We start from the raw sequence: 21316 nt of genomic DNA, 5'->3' as shown, positions 1-21316 counted from the left end.
ACATATTCTTCTTATGATTTTATGATTAAACATATAATTTCCAAGACAATGTTAAATTAGTTTGTTGAAAATGAAGAATCAATTACAGTATCCTATATAATAAAATGCTAATGCTGCTCCTCACCTCTATGAGGGTGATTTCAAGTGTTGCTCTGTTCAGGTGTGCACAACCCTATAAAAGAGAAAATTATTTAGACATTTCTGACTATGGCCCTCATTCCGAGTTGTTCGCTCGCAAGCTGCTTTTAGCAGCTTTGCACACGCTAAGCCGCCGCCTACTGGGAGTGAATCTTAGCATAGTAGATTTGCGAACGAAAGATTAGCAGATTTGTGAATAGACAGTTCTTAGCAGTTTCTGAGTAGCTCGAGACTTACTCTGCCACTGCGATCAGTTCAGTCAGTTTCGTTCCTGGTTTGACGTCACAAACACACCCAGCGTTCGCCCAGTCACTCCCCCGTTTCTCCAGCCACTCCCGCGTTTTTCCCAGAAACGGCAGCGTTTTTTTTGCACACTCCCATAAAACGGCCAGTTTCCGCCCAGAAACACCCACTTCCTGTCAATCACACTACGATCACCAGAACGAAGAAAAAACCTCGTAATGTCGTGAGCAAAAATACCAAACTTAATAGCAAATTCACTTGGCGCAGTCGCACTGCGGACATTGCGCATGCGCATTAGCGACTAAACGCTCCGTTGCAAAAAAAAATAACGAGCGATCAACTCATAATGACCACCTATATTTCTACACCTGTCCATTCTAGTGCTATTACTTTATCTGATTTTGTCCAAAATACATTATTCTTCTAGGATTAAAGTACCCTAGTGTAACATTCAATGCTTAAAGCACAGTACAAGCAACACTAGAGACTTCATTATCATATCCCACTAACTGCACATTCTGGGATAATACAACTGGTACACACAAGAATATATTCATATCTGCCCTCTGACTGCACCCTCTTCTTCAAGTCACGTCAGTGAAGAATTGCTTGTCAATGCTTTCCCATTTTTCTATAAGTCTGATCTGTTTATTATACTGTAGCTTTCACTCTTTTGTTTGTTTATCATCCTTACCTGCTTTATTTCTTTTATTTTCTTTTTTTGTGTCCTTTCCTCTTTTCCACAGCTCTCATCTTCTGACCCCTCCATCCCTTCACACTGTGCTGTGACTCCTACTGCTTACACTGCACACACAAACACTACACACACATGACTACCTCAAAGTGGCAAAATGGTTCTGTCATGCTCTGGCTGACCAGGGATCTTCAGCAGCGCCATTGTTCTCTCTGTCAGCAGCCCTCCTTGGTCTCATGCAGCTACACTCCCCTGTTCACAAGTCACTCTCCCTCTCCTCTCTTGGTAAAAAAAAATGCCAGCTGCTCACATAGAGTGGGCATCAGGGATAGGGGGAGCCTATGGTAACATCCCCAGCAAGGCTGTGCAGGGCTGGCAGCCTTTTAACATGAACAGGGACCAATGGCAAAGTACCAGGTAGACCAGATCCCTTAATGAGCAAATAGATTGCAGCTGTAATGCTGCACATACAGTACACACAGAGGCATGCTGGCTGCTTGGTAACAGCTGGGACCAGGAATCAGCGCAGCCAAATAACTGTAGGGACCATCAGACAGTACGGCTTGCATGACGTGGTGTCCCGGTCACCTGGCAATTACCAGACCTGCTACAGCCATGAGCCGCAGCTGCTCTTAATGGTATGACTGTGTTGCTGTGTACCAAAAGTAATTTTCTATAGTGAAACTTGTTTAAAGAAATACTGACATTATTAAACCTATTGCAATTATACTTTATAAAGTACAAGACAACTCAAGATCTCTTGGATAACATCACATGCCTTGATTTTCACTGGTTCATCAAAAAACATTAGTGTTCATTTTGAGTTAATGACATATAGTACACCAAGGGTTAAACATTTTTATAGGCCTTATGGAGGCATTGGATTGAGGACTTATACTGCAAAATATATTGTAGCTGCGCCTTTGTACTGTACCTACTGGAAGTGTGTGGAGTAGTTAAAAAAAATATATTCCATTTTGTGAAGCAATGCAGAGAGGGTAATTCTTGATTTGTGGAAGAGCAAATAACATTATTTAGGAGTTTTTTATTTTCAAGTCTTTTTTTTTCATATTTTTAATGGGACTATTTCCCATCTTCCACATTTCTAGATGCACTTTTCCGAACTTAAGAGAAGTATTAAGCATACCACAGTTTTACATAGAGCACATACAGCCCTGATTCTCATGTTAGTTCATTAGAGCAAAGTGAATAGTATTTTAAGAGCAAAAGGGAAAAGGTTATTGCACAACCCTCTAACCTTGGCACACTGAGGTTTGCTGTATTACCACCAATTATGAGAATGTAAGTGTGGCCCTGAGTGGGCCATTTATGTAAAAGTGATCAATTCACATTTAAGCCACTACAAACACTACAGTATTTGCATTTGTTATTTCTGTATATTGAGACAGATGGCAAATTACATGTATAAAATAGAACTGGATAATTGATAATATTTTATTTTTATCTCTTTGTTTAATTGGATGTCATTTACTAATTTTTAACAATTTTAGTGAACAGTAAATGTATTTAGGTTTTTATGCTTATTTAATGCCTTTAAAATACAGTAAACTTTACATTATTCATTTGTTTGTAGGATAAAATCAATCTGGGAAACTTCTACATATGAGTGTTTTGGGTAAGCATATTCATTTATATATTGTAGATAAAGTTATTTTTCTATGTACACATTTTATACATAACTATGTATGATTTATCACAATGCAATAATTTTTAATATTCGATTTTGCACATTTTTCACAAATTGATTTGCAGGTTTGACTCATTTTATTATTATTAAAACAAAAAAAGACATTTAGAGGATACAAAATATACAGTTTGATTGTTAAAAACAAATTGACATTACAAAAGTTTTTTAACATTTTTAAAAAGTTTGTTCAAAACTGAAATTTTTTAACTTTTTTAGAAGTGGCCATTGTAAACTTGCTATGAAACTCTATGACGTAAATGTAGTAAGTATCAGTTTTAGATTCAATTCATAACCAACAATAGTTTAATTTCTAAGGTTTACTGTAGCAGAAGCATCGGTTTTGAGTGTCATGTAAACATCAGCCAGTGATGGCCATTGGATTTGAAGCCCTTCTCTTACTTTAAAAGCCACAAGAATCTGCTTCAGCAAATTTTAGTCAGTGAAAAGATCAATAGGATCTGTGCACTCTTTCATGTATAAGAAGTTGAAAAATTGGATAATTTCAAACAGATGATGTGGGAGTCCCCCCAAAATGATAACTATTCCCAATGAATGAACAAGCTGAATTACACATAATATAAACATTTTTATAGCAGCAATTATATGAATATGAGCTCTGCAAAATAAATTAACTAGACCAACTGTCCTAGGATTACAAAAACACCATCTGAGAATTATTTTAACAAAGACTTACTTAATAGGTTCTTAGAATTGAATTAAGCAGCAAGAAAATATAAAAAAAATGTACTAAAATCTGTGTTTTAGTAGATTACCAATTAAAGCTTTCACAGACCAATTAATGCATGTAAAACTTATGGTATATAGAAGATTCCTGTGAAGTTAGTAGCTATTTCAAATGAAGCCTTTAAGCCAGGTGAAATATTCAGGCAACTGCACAAACTCATCAGTAACCAAAATATACCAAGTCCAGAAGAAAAAAGTGAGCAACAACTTTGGAGCAATCTGTAGCTCCAATACTTCCTTACACTGTGAGATGAGAACAGTGTGGTAACAAGAACTAATGTGGTAAAAAGAACAACACTTCAGGACCCCTAAAAGTACATATCCTTGTTGGTGCACCAATGTATTGTATGTAGCTCTGGCAAGTCCAGGAGAAAATCACAGGTGTTGCACCACAACAGTGAATGGGGAAGAGGATACAAGTGTCAGAAATATGGCTTTGAAATGGCTTACCATGGCATGTACTAGGTTGTTCAGTGCCTCCATGCAACTATAAAGTGGTGCCCTATGCCACATATATAAAAACGTAACAATGCACACTGAAGGTGCAAAAAGGGGGTGTGATCTCACATGGAAGGGGTATGGCCACACATTAGTACCCCCAATTCAATTACACCACAAAGTAGCACAATGTTATTCCCACAATGTTAGAATAAGACAATGTTAGAATAAGCATCTGCTCTAACCCAACCGTAAACCTCCTGCCCTTCTGCTTCCAGCACCTCTGTCTGTCATACAGATTGACTGTGGGAGTGTCAGCCAGCAGCACCTCATGTCACTGTACACAGTAGCAGTGTAGCTCTCCTGCCCACCATCTGCCTGCTTTGTAGACTCTGCTGAATGGTTTATGATGGCCCTGTTGCTTACAATTCCTTCTCAGTAAGGATCTAATATAAAATACCCTGGAGAACAGTATCTAGGGTTGACCAAATTGAGAAAGCCATTTCCAGCAGAATGTGCACATCTTTGGACACACCAGGGCATCTCCTGTGCACATAACAGACAACTGAACAACAACACCACCCTGTCCTTTTAAATCTACAGGTACTTTTTATTTCTGGGTTTCCCTGTTTGCTCATGTGAGGCTGCTCATTGATCATTTGCACTGACTCATAACTGAGGATACAGCAGGTACACATTAGCATCAAGATTCTCACTTTTTTCCTTCCATGGGGATTAGCATATATTAAATCACTCACCTGTTGTTCACTGTGTACTCACATACACAACAGGCAGCAGCATTGAAATTGTGTACATTACTCATATCTGTGATACTTATACTGTCTCACTCTTCACTCCGATGGTTAGGAAACTGTGCACATTCAGGACCCATTTTGTGCATGTGCAGAATTGGTCTTGAGATCACATTGTAGAAATGAGAATGCCTCTGCCTGATTGACAGACAGAGGAAGTTGGGGGAAGTCCGGGTGCGGGGGCAGCTGGCATTGCAGGAAACAGGGTCGTGTTGCCCCCATTTTCTTTGAGTGGTGAGGCCAATTACTGTGTCGCAAGACACAGTTTCCTTCGCCTTGCAAGCCACCCTGTGATGGCAAGCCTGAGTAAGCTCATGCTTACTCAGCCTACTGTTGCAGATGAACTTCACGACTAATGGTTGCGATATTCATCCTGTTCTGTGATCACATGTACTGTATCGCAATACTGCTATTGCAAATGCAGGAAGGAAGTGCTTTGCACCTCCTGCTGCATTTGCATTACAAAGGATTGGATTTGCAATTTGCAAAGCTGCTGCAATTAGGCCCAGTATATACCTACTCCAAGCTCCCAATCACAGGAGAGCAGAGACTCGTAACAATGGCAAGGAAGAGAACCTACACGCACAACTGCTGCGGACAACTAAACCCACATGTTGACTTTTCCAGTGAATCCAGGCTACTGCATATTATAGAGAACAGAAGTAGCAGTGTATAGAGGACATCGACATCCAGGCCCAGCAATTGCATGGACTAAGGGGGATACTGTTTCAGGCCCAGAGGTTCTGAGGTGCTGTGAGACTTCCATGACCCCAAAATACCCTCTACTCTCTCTAACCTCTCTAGGACTCTCACAATGGACTAACTCCTCTACTCACCAGGAGGGCCACAGCCTTGATCTAGTATTCACCAGACTATGCTCCATTTCTGAACTCACTAACACTCCTTTCCCTCTTTCAGATCACAACCTAATCACCTGCATGCTCTTCTCTAATACTTCAAACTCTGTGCCACTGACATCCTCCAATCCTCCTCAAACCTGCAAAAAATATTAATGCAATTAATCTTCAAGAATTTTCCACCTCACTGCAACAACAGCTTTCACCTATTTCTGCATTCACTTTTCCTGAGATGGCTGTATCACCCCTGAACGAGACTCTGGAAATAGCCCTTGACGAAGTGGCTCCATCTACCCATCACACTCCACGTAGGCCTAGATGTCAACCGTGGCACTCTAAAGTAAAAAGACATCTACAAAAACTGTCACATAAAGTTGAATGCTAGTGGCGTAAATCTCGTATTCCAAGTGACTTCCTTACATATAAGACTGTCTACCATTCTTATCATAATGCTCTGGACACTGACAAACAAACATATTTCCAAACTCTCATCTCTGCTCAAGCCTCTAACCCCAAATTACTTTTTAATACATTTAAATCATTTCTCAACCCTCCTGTAACTAACCCGCCAGCCACTATCAAGATCTTGCTTCCTACTTCAAGGACAAGATTGACAAGATCCAAGATGAAATGGAATGCTCTTCCTCATCCAGTGATCTAATCAATTCATTACCTGAACCCCCTGGCACTTTCTCTTCATTTGATCCCACAAATGAAGATGAAGTATTAACACTCTTCTCATCCTGCTACTCTACTACCTCTCCTCTTGATCCTATACCCTCACAAATAAGTAAATCTCTGTCTCCTGTGCTCATCCCAACCTTAACTAACATCTGTTATCACTCTCACTCTACTGGTTTCTTTACTTCACTGTTCAAGCATGCAGTGATTACTCCCATTCTGAAAAAACGTAATTCTGACCCTAACTCTCTCTCAAACTACCGTCCCATCTTTCAGCTCCCATGTCTCTCCAAGCTACTTGAGAAACTTACCTACACTTGCCACACATGCTTTCTTAACTCATACAACTTATTGGACCCACATCAATTAGGATTTCACTCCCAACACTCCACACAGACAGCACTGACTAAAGTAGTGAATGATCTGGTCACTGCGAAGTCTAAAGGTCATTACTCACTACTCATTCTTCTAGATCTCTCTGCTGCTTTTGACACTGTTGACCACTCTCTTCTCATACAAACACTGCAGCCCCTAGGTCTTCAGGAGTCAGCCCTCTCTTGGTTCCTATCCTACCTATCTAATCGCTCTTTCAGTGTCCATTTCTCTGAATCCATCTCCTCTTTGCTACCTCTTTCGGTTGGAGTACCACATGGCTCAATCTTAGGTCCTCTGCTTTCCTTAATCTATACCTCATCTCTTGGGAAACTAATCAGTTCTTTTGGATTTCAGTATCATCTGTACACAGATGATGCTCAAATCTACATATCCTCCCCTGATTTGTCTATCTGTATTGGATCGGGGCACTGAATTCCTCTCTACCATTTCATCTTGGATGTAATCTCGCCACCGCAAACTTAATATTTCCAAAACAAAGTTAATTATATTTCCACCGGCCAATAACAGTTACCAACCTGATATTTCTATCACTGTTGAGAACTCTACAATCAACCCTACCCCACAAGCTTGCTGCCTAGGTGTCATACTTGACTCAGAACTGTCCTTTGCTCCCCACATTCAATCTGTCTCAAAATCATGTTACATGCATCTAAGAAATATATCCAAAATACAATCATACCATACACAAGATGCTGCTAAATCCCTAATCCATGCTCTCATTATCTCCCGCATTGATTATTGCAATAGTTTTCTTACTGGTCTTACTAAGAAGAGACTCTCACCATTACACTCCATTCTGAATGCAGCTGTGAGGCTAATATTCATAGCTAGATGTTCATCTTCTGCAGACCCACTATGTCAGTCCCTCCATTGGCTACCGGTATTCTACTGTATTTAATATAAAATACTGTTACTTACATACAAGGCTATTAACCATACTACAACAACATACATCTCTTCGCTTATATCAAAATATCTCCCAACCTGGCCCCTTCACTATTCACAAGATCTACATCTCTCATCCACACTCATTACTTGCTCCCATGCACGATTATAGGACTTTCTATGGGCTGCACTCACTCTGTGGAATGCCCTACCGCGTAAAATAAGACTCTGCTCTAGTCTTCAAACCTTCAAGCATTCCCTGAAAACTCACCTATTCAGACAAGCTCATCAAATTCCAGAACCGATCACATTACCTTCATAGCTTTTCTGTCCAATGATATCCCCACAGTACAGTACACATATATCCCCCACATATTTTCTTTCTTTACACTCCCATCCTCCTGACCCTGGTTCATCACTGCTGTGATGTGATATCATGCAGCCCACCAAGAACCTTTGCAATCTGGTGGACAACTATGCAATAAACAGCACCTATCCTTGTGTATTAATGCCTATTTCCCCATAGATTTTAAGCTTGCGAGCAGGGCCTTCCTACCTCTATGGCTGTTTGTTTTTACCAAGTTTTGTCTTATAATTGTGTCCAGTTGTAAAGCTCAATGGAATTTGCTGCGCTATATAAGAAACTGTTAATAAATAAATAAATAATAAAAAATACCCAGTGGTAGCCAATGGAAGTGGGTAGGGTATCATCAGTGTGTCGGTGTTGCATGGGAACAATATAATGAGAAGATTAGATGACAGTGTGTCCATCTGTTACTTAAACTCCCCTGTTTACCCCTTTGCTGCGGTGCCCTGCATATTGCACAGCGCATTTGTGCAACCCAGCATGATGGCATCATGTGTGGTACAGTGCTTCACCTGGGATAGCTTTCCACCTGAGAGATATTGAACTATGCCTGCAAAAAGATGACCATGTTCAAAAAGGTGAGACAAACCTCACTATGCTTGCCCAAACCACGGCCTGCAACAGTGATTGCAAATTGTATGACATCGCAATGGTCTTTGAAGTCTTTTTGGATTTTGGGGCATGCTTGATGAGTCGATGTGTGTTTGATGTTGCATCACTGGTGGAGTTGTCATAGCCTGTGTTCAATCTGCACCCTCCTCAATATAATCATAATAATAATTTTATTTATATGCACTCTTTCTTCGAGAGGACTCAAGGAACTTAACAAAATTAACATAATAGAGTACAGAAACAATGTAGTACAGAAAAGCTTTTCATAAAATACAGAGGGCATGGAGATATTAAAGGGACAATATGGATTGGCTTCAGTAAACAGGAAAGTCTTGAGTCTGTTTTTGAGGGTTTCTTGAGTTGGAGCCTCTAGAACTGTTTGGGGAAGAGAGTTCCATAGAGTCAGAGCCACATGGCTAAAAGCTCAAACCCAGACGAATTACAGGACATTCTAATTACTGCTAAAAGTCCTTCATCTACAGATCGTAATAATTGAGCAAGGCAGTATGGGATCAAGAGCTGCTTCAGGTACGTAACTTGTGCACTTGTCATGTAGTGCTTTGAAAGCCTGTAAAATAAATCTTGAAGATGATTCGCTACCTTACAGGTAGCTAGTGGAGGGAGTAGAGAAGAATTTTATGTGGCTGGAATGGGGATGGTTGATTAATAGCCTAGCAGCTGTGTTTTGTACCAGCTGTAAGCAGTGCAATTATTTTGCTGGGTGAACAAATGTAGAGGGCATTGCAGTATTCTAATTAAGATGATACAAATGTATGTATGACTTTTGTCAGTTCTTCAGGGGGAATTAAGTGCTTGATTCTGTCTATTTTTCTCAGATTAAAGAATGAGAATTTGATTGTGGCTGATATCAGGGGCCAAATGTAATAGAGTGAGAGTTTCAGAAAGTGAGAGATTTGGTAAGGCTTTGCAGTTTTTTTCAAAAGTGGCAATCATTTACACAGCATGATCAACCTGGTTTTGCAGTGTAAATGATTGGCACTTTAAAAAAAAACCTGAAAAACCTTAACAAATCTCTCACTTTCTGAAACTCTTAGTCTATTACATTTGGCTCCTGAGGTTTAAGTGTCAAGCCACCAACCAGGACAATGCCAAGATTCTGCACATGATCAGTGGTTTGAAATTCTGATTCCCCAAGTGTAAGTCCAATTGGCTGGCTATGCTGCAGTCTTGTCCTTTAATGCTGCAGTCTTCTCCTTTATCATAAGGACCTCTATTTTATCAGGATTTAGTTGCAGCCAAGTGGCACTCATCCACTCCTAGATTTAAGCTAGATAGCCATTTAGGGTTGATATTGGATTCTCAGTACATGGAGCAATGGACAGGTACAGTTGTGTATCATCTGCATGGCAGTGGTAGACCAGGCCATGGCATCTGATTATATCACCCAGTGTTAGCATGTATATGGCAAAAAGCATGGGGGATAGTATAGAACCTTATGGAACACCACGTGGTAGTGGCACTGGTGATAAGTGTACTCCAGAAGAAAACTCTCTGTAACCTGCCAGTGAGAAATTATATGAACCAGCAAAGGACTGTGCGATCCAGTCCAGGGAAATTTTTTTTAGATGCTCAATCAGAATCCCATGGTCCATGGTATCAAATGCTGCAAAGAAATCCAGAAGAATTAAGATTGAACAATCACCTCTGTCTCTTGCCATGGGAAGATCAATTAACACACTAACCAGGGCTGTTTCAGTGCTGTGTCTTCCCCTGAATCTTGATTGTAATGGATCATACTGTAAATATCATGGATTGTCAGGCAGGTTTCCAGTTAATTTGCAACAACTTTCTCAATAACCTTTCCTAGAAAGTTGGTCATGCAGTTGGGATCTAAATTAGTTTTTTTTTAAGAGGTCTAACAATTGCTGCCTTCAAGGGTTCAGGAGGACTTCCTGTCTACAGAGAGCATTGACCTATTTTTGCAAATACAGGGACTATTATGTGCATACACCCTATTAGATGATTGGCTGAGGCCGGGTACAGATCACAGGTGTTGGGACGCAACATTCAGGCAATTTCAGCAATGTCTTTTGCATCCATTGGGTCAAAACTGGTCCATGATAACAGGTGGCTTAGATTGTCCGGCTTGGTAATTTGGCACTCCTTTGATGGCACTGTGGAGATTCCACCCTGGATGGCAGATACTTTTTCTGAAAATAAGTTCTTGCATCTTACCTTAGAGAATGGTTTATCAGGCTGCAGGAATGCTGGCTTGCAAAGAATCTTCAATGTATGGAAAAAGTGAACTGGCCTACTGTTTTCTGCTGTGATCTCATGTGCCAAAAACTCTTAATTTCCTATGGGTGAGTGTGTATTAATATTCCTCTACCAGGTTTTCTTCCTGCATGTCTTTCAAGTCTACGCCCCCTCTTTTTGAGATCATTAATACTGTAGGGAGCTTGTCGATGTGGTTTGCGAGAATGTATATGCATAGTGGCAATAAAATCTATCAGTAGTGTCTCTTGTTTTACTCAGTTAAGCGGGGAATGCTTAAACTAATACAGATGTAGTCACACTCATTAATATAGTGATGCATATGGTTTGAGCACCAACACAGCTGCAATTGCAGTAGTGTACATCTCTGAATCAGGTCTCCTACCATCACTAAATACCAATTTACATTGTATAGTGATTACTCCCCAATTTGTATCTATCTACAGTATCTATCTATCTATCTATCTATCTATCTATCTATCTATCTATCTATCTATCTATCTATCTATCCTAGCTGACTTTGAGGCAGCCAGAATGGCACAGAGAGAGTGTGACATGGCATAAGTGGGTGGTGTAGGGTTGTGATGGCATGATTGCTTCATAGTGATTCTGCCTCCCGAATTACAAAGCAGTGATTACCAGCATTATACAGTGGTGGTAAAAAGACTCAGTTCAGCATGAAACTCGTCATAGGCAAACCCGACTTCCAACTTCACTCTGGAATGAGTGAAGTGGGAAGATGGAGCGTAGCTCCATCTTTATCTACAGATCTGTCTTCATACACCATTCCCTTTTTAATTAATTTGTCACAAAATGCTTAGCATGGCTAAGACGATCCACCACTAGTAGTGATTGGATGGATTCCCATTTTTTTTTGGTGCAAACAAATTTGTATAAAGTAGCAGATTAAAGTATCAGATCTTAAGAAAAACCACAAAGCATTGCAAAGTCGCAAATTCCATTGCATGGCTAATTTGGCCAAATGGCTTAAATGGGGAAAGGTGTATGTGAAAACATGTGTATGTCTCTATCTATCTGTCTGTCTGTCTGTCTGTCTGTCTGTCTGTCTGTCTGTCTATCTATCTATCTATCTATCTATCTATCTATCTATCATACTGGCATTATTTTGACACATGTATTGTGGTCTAATATATAAAAGTTCTTCTCATGATCCACCACAGACTTTCTCCAGATATCCTGATAGTTGTTATAGTATGTATTGCAAATAACAAATCACCTAGAAATGTTAACAGTTGTACAATGTGAATTGTTTGAAGGTTTTTCCAGCTGGGTTCCAATGTATCAGTAACCGGACTATACTGTAGATGCATGAGCAGTAGCGGTTTACAGCTATGCGATGTGAGCTGTTGGCAGTTAATTTAACATACCAACAGCTTTATACTAAAATATAGGGCTGGATGTAATGAAGGCCGAATTGGCTGGTGGTGCAAGTTCCCGGCTGAATTTAGAAAAAAAATGTATGCGCCAATCATGTACAAGTCAAAACCATGCATTGTACATGATTGTTGCTTTAAAAAAAGTGTATGTTCAGCCAGGCACCAGCACCTCCGGCCAACTCAGACTTTATTACATCTGGCACATAATGTTATGTCACAAATGCATATGTTATATAACTGCTGGCAGGATTGCTCTCACTTACTGTACTGTAATTTATGTTTGCTATTTTTTAACATCAATTTGTCATTTATGTATGTTGTGTTAGTTCCAAAAGCAGTAGCAGTTTTTCATCTCATAATTTGCTGTATGTTAGTAATCTAGTTATAGTTGTTGTATCAGGAGGCAATCAATTGACCGCTGGATGGGATTGGTCAGAGTCCCAACCCCCGGCTGGTTTTCCCACTTGGGTTTTGGTCCACACCACCACCCTTTGGGGAATAGAACCCTGTGATCATCGAAGGTTGCAATCGGTCCCAAAGCAAGGCAAGCGCAGCGAGCCCACAAGGGGACATGCTGCACTCACCGCCGGGATCCAGACCGCCGGATCTCATACTGATCCCATTGTATCCCATCCTATTTTTTTAATTAACTCACTCATTCACTGAGCTGCTGTCATCTGTCTGATACAGTTTTTGAGGTGATTATGTAATCATGTGACTCTGTGCATATCATGTTCCATTATTATTATTATTATTATTATTATTATTATTTTAGTTAACTTTTATTTACATTTATGAGTTAAATAGCAAAATATAAATAAAGTATCATTCCTAAGTTATTTTTCTGGCATCGTAGTTTTTAAGTTACATATAGAATGCACTGAGTAATAATATCGCTCTTTCTGCCCAAACTGCTTTCATTTTAGGTTTGGAATTCAATACACCAGGACGTTCAATGTTACGGAGAGTGACGGCTTTAACTGGATTTACAAAACCGCCATATTTGTCCGCTCATTTTTTGAAATCTTTCGGATCCTGTCTAATATCTTCTACAGCATCACATTTGTTTTGGGAATTCCAGGGAACGGCTTAGTTATCTGGATTGCTGGATACAAGATGAAGAAAGCCAGCGCTGTATGGTTCCTCCATCTGGCCATAGCTGATTTCATATGTTGTGCATCTCTTCCTTTTAAATTTGGAGAATGGGCTTTGTATATAGATGATTATGTTTTCCAGACATTATGCAAAATCAGTACCGGTGTACTGTATATTACCATGTGTGCTAGTGTCAATCTTCTGGCCGCCATGAGTATTGATCGCTGTGCATCGATAATGTGGCCGCTTTGGTCTAAGATTCATAGAACACCAAACCGTGTCCGCACAATTTCGGAACAAATTTGGGTTTTGAGTCTAATGTTAAGTGTTCCTCATGTCGCATTAAATGTTGCCTATATTGATATTTCTGAGTGTATAGGAAAATGTTTTTTTCCAGCTCATGGAAAGATGATGAAAATCATCAGATTTGTCACAATGTTTTTTCTTCCTTTCACCATTATTCTGTTGTGTTATGGTGTCATCCTTTCTAAACTTAAAAATGTTAAAAGACCAAAAAAATCTCAGCGATCGTACAGAATTATTATTGCAGTTCTGACGTGTTTCTTTATCTGCTGGTTTCCATATTACACTTGGCCATTAGTACCAATAAATTACATACCATTGCACATAGATAATACAATAAATATTATTTGTGTCTGTATGGCTTATTTCAACAGTTGCATTAATCCCATCCTCTATGTCTTCATAGGCCAGGACTTTAAAGAGTCTTTTATAAAATCAATACCTTCCAGGCTGGAAAGTGCTCTAAATAAGATCTCTACTTAAGGGCCCTACACTCATAGCGACCTGCCACTGAGCTGCCTGATGACTGATACAGCAGACGGGCGACCCGGCGGCGGTGGGGAGGTGATGGGCGGAGTGAAGTTTCTTTACTCCCCCCATCACCTGGCTCCATAGCAATGCATGCTAATATGGACAAGATTGTCCATATTGGTTTGCATGTTTAAACGAGCTGGCACCAGCGATGAATGAGCGCTGGGCCGCGCATCGTTCATCGCTGGTGCCTACACACTGAAAGATATAATTGGTACCTCGTTCATTAATGAACGAGATTGTTCATATCTTTCACTGGTATTGACCAGTGTGTAGGGCTCTTTAGACTTCAGAAGAAAGATAATCAGACTGAAGATGTTCCCACTAGGCATTTTTAAACTATGTCCATCAAATGTAATGATCTCCAATCAGAAGTATAAATTAACCTGAAACTAATAGATATCTAATTATAGTATACAAAAAAAAGAACAAAAAGAAAATATACAAGTAATAAGTAAAGCAATTTATTTAGGTTATACTGCAAGAGGATAAGAACTGTACAAACCAGTAAATTAAAGTCTACTGAAGGAGGAAAATCCCTGAATTTGTAAAGACAAAATACAATGATATAACTGTTACATTGGATATCTGAAACAGCCACCCAAGGGCCAGGGGTGAAGCCCTAGGCTGTCCCCCCCATCCAATGGGCTGCGGATGGGGGGCTGATAGCCTTTGTTTGAAGTTATGAATATTATCATTGTTTTTAATTGTTGACACTATATACACATTTTCTATAATTAAATTTTTACTATTATGATTATAAGATCAAGCTCAATAGTTATGATGCAAAGTATACTAGACATATTGGCTGATTCAGTTGCACACATGTCCACTTTGCCAAAGGATCTTGCAAGTTTTTGCATTGCACACGCTCCATAGTCAAGTGTAAGAAACTTTGAGCAACTACAGGAATAACAGAGTTTTCAGAGTCACAGGCACCTCAGTGGCTAATTCACTTGCAGCAGACTGTGTGTAACGTTCCGTCACATAGGCTGAGGGATATATTTACTAAAGCTTCTCAAAATGAAAAGTGGTGATGTTGCCCATTGCAACCAATCAGATTCTGTCTATCATTTTCTAGAATGCAATAGACAGAGTTGCGATGGGCAACATCAACACTTTTCATTTTTAGAAGCTTCAGTAATTATACCCCTAAGTGTTCCGAGGGCGTGTAGATGGAATGGCAGGCAAATCAGACAGATCTCTTGCACCAAGGATAGGACTGGTGCAATTCTGGCTAACAGTGATGAATGCTAGTTTCATAAGCAGATGACTAGGGGAAGTCCTTCCAGCTCTTAACATAGGTGGAATTCTGCATTTATTTACAAAGATGCAATTTGCAGCCAACTTGGACATGACCCTGAATCAGCGGCATAATCTTCTACTTGTCAGACTTTACCATAGTTATACTTTTCATGTTTTACTAGTTGACATAATGAACAATGCAATGTATACAAGCTTATTATTGTCATGTTTCACTTGAAAACATTATGTGCGTAAACTCAATTTGATATATTATATATTATTTAGCTCATCTAATGAAATATGTCAGACAAATATTTTTAATGATATAACATCTACTGTATATTATAGACAAGCTGTTGGGGGAATTCACTAATCACCAAAATATTTTCGTAAGAAAAAAATGTCTTTTACTGCAGTTTTTTGACCAGTGTGAAGGGGGGGCAATTCAATTATAGCCCTTTGTTTTTTCTCTCCCAAAAAATGTCCTAATTTTGGGCAAAAACACATATAGTAGATCTGGGATTAGTTCCGAACACATGTGCTTTCAGGGTCTCTGTTGCAAAAACAGGGCACTTTTCCAGTCACCCCCCCAAAAAACAGATAAGTTCCGGCATCAGGCTACTTTTGGAGGATCAACTAGCCCATGGTAAATAACCATGGTCAATTGAATCACCTCCATTGTCTGTCTTGCGCAAGGCAAGTAGAGACCCGGGGAGAGATCCCTTCCCTATCCCCTGTCTGCACTCACTGGATACCTGACAGGACACAGCCCACCCCACCCCCCAAACCTAACACCAAAATATCCCAAACCAGGCATGTCACACTGCACCCCCACCATAGGAGAACACCTCAAACATCCCATGCAGCTCTCCTGTACTGCAAGCATAGTATGTGAAGCCAGAAGACCCATGCTACTGCTCATGCAGTTCGAGTTGAAGCTATGCACCTTTTACAAAGCATCCCACCCAGAAGTCAGTACCCCAGCACACAACCCCTGCAGAGTTTACACATATAGAGACTACTCAAATTCTTTCCCACTGGAGAGCCCATAAATCAGCAACTCTCACCTCCATCCCCCAGCAAAGGTTCATCAATTCATCAACCCACCCACCAATGAGAAAACAGAGGGTGATATGGGAGGAATATGGAGTGAGAAGGGAAGATGATAGAAAGGCAAGAGTGAAATAGGAGGAAGAGGGGGAGAGAGATGGGTGGAAAAGGGGAGAGAGAGATGAGAGGAAGATCAGGAGAGAAAGAGGGAGGCAGAGAAGTATAAAGAGGGTTGTATGGAAAGGGAGGTGAGAAAAACAGCAGGAAGAGGGGGATATGATGGAGACAAATTTGAGAAAGATAGAGTGGGAGATGGATGGAAGAGGTGAATGAGATGTAATAAGCTTTACAATTAACATATAATTAAATGTGTTCTGTGTATGAAATGTAACACTTGCCTGTTTGGTCACGTTATGTATGTGACTATTAGAGTAAGCTAGACCAATGGACAGAAGCTCTAGTCAGTAGCAGTCTACACATATCAGTCATCTACTGTAATGTACAGCTACAAGTTTGTACATTTGAAGAACACACTGTAAGAGCTATAAGAAACATATGTTAGAAATATAATTATTTCATTTATTTTAAGGAATGTGCAGTTTGTATGTATGCAGTAGTCTGAATTTGCATTTTTTTTACTTTGAAGCTTTGTGACATATACTGTAAATAGAATGTTACTTCTAAAATATATAAGATTTAATAATATTAAAATTGTACAATATAGAAGGAGTTGCTTGTTTCATATTATTCAATAATCATCATCATCATCATCATTACTATCATCCTCATCATCACTTTCAATTCATCATCATCACCAGCATCTTCATCACCTTCATGATCACCGCTACCATCACTATCATCATTATAAGTCATGCTCATCACCATCATCGCCATCTTCATCATCATCATCATCATCATCATCATCAGCATCATCATCATCTTCTTCTTTTTCTTACCGGGGCAAAATAAATCCCATGAAATATAATCTGTAAATTTATATTATAAAATGATGTCCAGTCATTAACTTGGTGAAGTATTACTTGTACTACACATCATGTGGGACATGAGTACTGTGTTGCCTATTCGTTACATTGTGCAATTTCCTAAATATAACATTGTCTACAAACCCTTCCTGTTGAATAAAGCACAGTGACCTGTAAAATATCCCATGAACAGTGGTTTAAAAATCGAAATTATTATATGTATTCTTATATATCATTTACAATTAACACTAAATATACTGTATAATGATTAATCATTATATTATTTATATAATATATTCAAATGAATATAATAGTAGATAAATAACTAAGGGGTCTATGCACTAAGCCATGGAGAGATAGAAAGTGGACAGACATAATGTACTAGCCAATCAGCTACTAACTGCCATCTTACAGACAGTGGGGCAGATGTATTAACCTGGAGAAGGCATAAGGAAGTCATAAAGCAGTGATAAATGCAAGGTGATAAACACACCAGCCAACCAGCTCCAATATGTAAATTAACAGTTAGGAGCTGATTGGCTGGTGTATTATCACTTTGCACTTAACACTGCTTTATCACTTCCTTATGCCTTCTCCAGGTTAATACATCTACCCCAGTGTTTGAAAAATGACAGTTAGGGTTGGTTGGTACTTTATCTCCATCCACTTTATCTCTCTCCAAGGGGTCTATTCATGAAGCAGTGAAAAGTGAGGAGAAGTGAGCCAGTGGAGCAGTTGGTTATGGCAACCAATCAGCATTGAGGGGACATTTATAACTTGCATACTATACAGTTGTACGGAGCAGCTGATTGGTTGCCATGGGCAAATTCTCCACAGGCTCACTTCTCCACTCTTTTCACTGCTTCATGAATAGACCTCCAAGTCTTTGTACAGAGAACTCTAATTGATAAAAAAAATAGACAGTGGAGTTCCTGCCCCCAAATTCTTAATCAGCATCAGTGTTAGATATACTGAGCTGCTTTCCTAGAAAACACAAGGTGTTATTCAGATGAGGATGGAGTGGCATCCTGCCTCACAAAGTACCAATTATCGGTACGTTGTTCATGCTGTGCATGTACAAACAGGTCCTGTGATGTAGGAAACAGGACGGCAGCAGTCTGTCCGGAAGGGGAGGTAGCAGCGTCAGCCTCCATTTCTTAAAATGGAGGTGCGTCGTCGCCATTTATGGGGAGAGAGGAGGCCAGGGATCTCTGTTATACTGTAGGATGGAGATTTCCTGGCCTCTGCGATGCAAGGCGTGCTCGTCCCCATGGGTGCCGCAAGTCGCCTGATGGTGAATGAGTGATCAATTGTTGTGTCCTAGGATGCAGGTCAGATCATTACTGCAGCAGGAGGTGTCTAATTGTAATAGACACCTCTTTCTGCATTATCATACAGCTGCTTCCAAGGAAGGGATAGCAACTTCACCCACATCTGAATTAGGCCCATCTCGAGATTGGTTAGCACTGTGCTAGTCACTCTCCTCCAGTAATTCTCCTCCAATTGGCTACAAGACCCTGCCTAGTATACCAAAAGATTAAAGAACAATGCAAACACACAATTTTCTACTAAAACTATAATTGATTCAAACATTGAACCGCTCATAAGCAGTTTTCATGCTGACTGCTTGTTACTGGGTATTCCGAAGGTATTGACCATCCTGAACTGGATATGTGCTAGATCCAGCCAGTTCATTTTGTTATTTTTATTTATTTTATTATTATTATTTTTTGTCTTTTTTCTTATCCAGTTGGACTACAATGATTTAGAAATAACTAGGTTATTTATTGCACAAAAATGTAGAACTACTGTAGGGTTTAGATGGGTCAATATTTTATTTAATAAAGGCATACAGTACCACCCATTGCATTTTTTTTAATCAAGTGTTTATAGCAATAATGCCCTAAGCGTTACATTTGAGGATGGAGATATTGAGAATGTGTGTATTAAATGTGTCACTTTTGAATGATTGATAAATTGCTTTAAAATAAGCAAAGTATAACTAGAAATTCACTTCTCTGTTGAAGTGCAACATGTGACATTAAAGGTCTGAGCTGGCTCAAACATCAACTCATTTTGCAGAGCAGAAAGTGTCTCAGCGCAGGGATTGCTTTGAAAATCTCCTCTGCTTTATATCATATGTTGTATCTAGCTGTGTACAGTGACATCTCATCTATGCACGCCTCTGCAAATTAGGCTCATTGGTGCAATTACTTGGTATTCAACTCCTTCCACCAGACTGGAACAAACTGCTCATTCTCTGCATTGTCCATTCTATAATATCACAAACTCATGTTCTTTGGTGTAAATCTATAGGCACCGGCAAAATCTGAAGAGCATGGTAATACCATAGAGGTAATTGGCCTGGGTCTCGGCCAGTTTGCACTTCATAAATTAGATACAATGGGGTAAATTTACTAAGATGGTAGTTCTATTTAAGATGGGATGTTGCCCATAGCAACCAATCAGATTTGACTTCTCATTTATCTAGCACCTTCTAGAAGATAATACCTGGAATCTGATTGGTTGCTATGGGAAAAATCCCATCTTAAATAGAACTCCCATCTTAGTAAATTTACCCCAGTGTATGCCAAATGATGGCTTGGGAAAACTGCATTAGATGAGTGGAATTACAGTTGCTAAAATATGGGATATGTGATGTCCCTATATGAGACACTTGGTTTTACTGTAAGTTAGTGTTTGTTTCTACTGTATCTCTCACTGAAATAATTGTGAAACAGATAGTACTGTACGTTTAATGTCTCCTATCCGGACAGATACAAATCTACAGTACTGATCTTCAATAACAACTGCAACTTTGATAAACTGTATTATCCAGAGGAAGGAATTTGCTGCAAAATCTTAGCACTCAATCTATTTGCTAAACAGTTATAAACTGTTGTAATAAAATACTGCATATTCATTGTTGTGCTGCTCTGAGAGAAGAATACTATGAATATGAAGAGACTCACTTGGGAACAGAGAGGTAAGTCATTCTTAGAGTGATTCACATACAGTGTACACGTATACAGAAGAGCTTTCCTTAGAATTAATGTAGGATAAACTCAGCTAAAATGAGCAAGTTTACTCCTGGCTCTGGGCAAACCATGTTACAATACAAGGAATGAAAATGCACTTTATTTGGCATGCATGGAAATTGCCTTCTTTTCCGCATAGAAACAATGTATCTCAGAAATAGGTGAAATAAAGTAATGCGTGACAATTTATCACCTGCTACATCTGTAGTATTTTTTACGTCATCTCACATTTTCTACAACATATATGCTTATAGTCATTATCAACAGGTCAACTTTCTTTCGAGGTTTAGTTTTCCATTGATCACATTTTAAGAAGACAAACTTTAAATTAAAATTTCCCATGAGTCAAAGAAAATATTTTCTGTTACTGGAACAGATTGGAAATTACATTTATGTGCAGAATAGCAGACATGCGCCCTCATTCAGCATGGATTGGTAAATTTCAAAAACGCAAATAGTCCGATTGTCAGCAAACTGTGTGTGCGCTACGAATGCATTTGTGGGGAGTGGTTGTGAAAATGCAGGTATGTCATGGCTGTTTTCGGAGCGTATATATATGACGTCAGGTGCCATCGCTTGCGATTAAAAACATGGCACCGGTGCATCTGAATCCGCATTATTCTGAGTAGGCATGGGTCAACCGCAACTGTCAATAGTACTCAGTTTCTGTGTATGGATCGCAATTCTGCAAATGCATATGCAGAGTTGCAATTGCATCGGTGGGCATCTTTTATAATTTCATGGTGACTTTCCACATGCAATTTTTAGAAGTAGCAGTTTTTAGGTAATCGCAATTTCAGTCTCAATAGTGATCTATGCTGAATATGCCCATGGTTCTGTATGTTTATCAGTTTACATATATGA

At 39.4% G+C, this 21316-nt stretch overlaps 1 protein-coding gene across 1 annotated transcript in view; it reads left to right on the top strand.

The window, feature by feature from the left end:
- The window catches only part of LOC134965178 (C3a anaphylatoxin chemotactic receptor-like), a 59673-nt gene extending 45585 nt beyond the window's left edge, over window positions 1-14088 (top strand). The window contains exon 4 of the mRNA XM_063941694.1: window positions 13134-14088. Coding sequence (XP_063797764.1) covers window positions 13134-14088 — 955 coding nt within the window. The remainder of the gene's footprint in view (window positions 1-13133) is intronic.
- The last annotated feature ends 7228 nt before the right edge of the window (window positions 14089-21316 follow it).

Source organism: Pseudophryne corroboree, chromosome 10 (genome assembly GCF_028390025.1).
Source record: "Pseudophryne corroboree isolate aPseCor3 chromosome 10, aPseCor3.hap2, whole genome shotgun sequence".
Taxonomy (NCBI): Eukaryota; Metazoa; Chordata; class Amphibia; order Anura; family Myobatrachidae; genus Pseudophryne; species Pseudophryne corroboree.
Note: the sequence above shows the minus strand (reverse complement) of the source record. Positions and strands in the feature narration are given on the sequence as shown.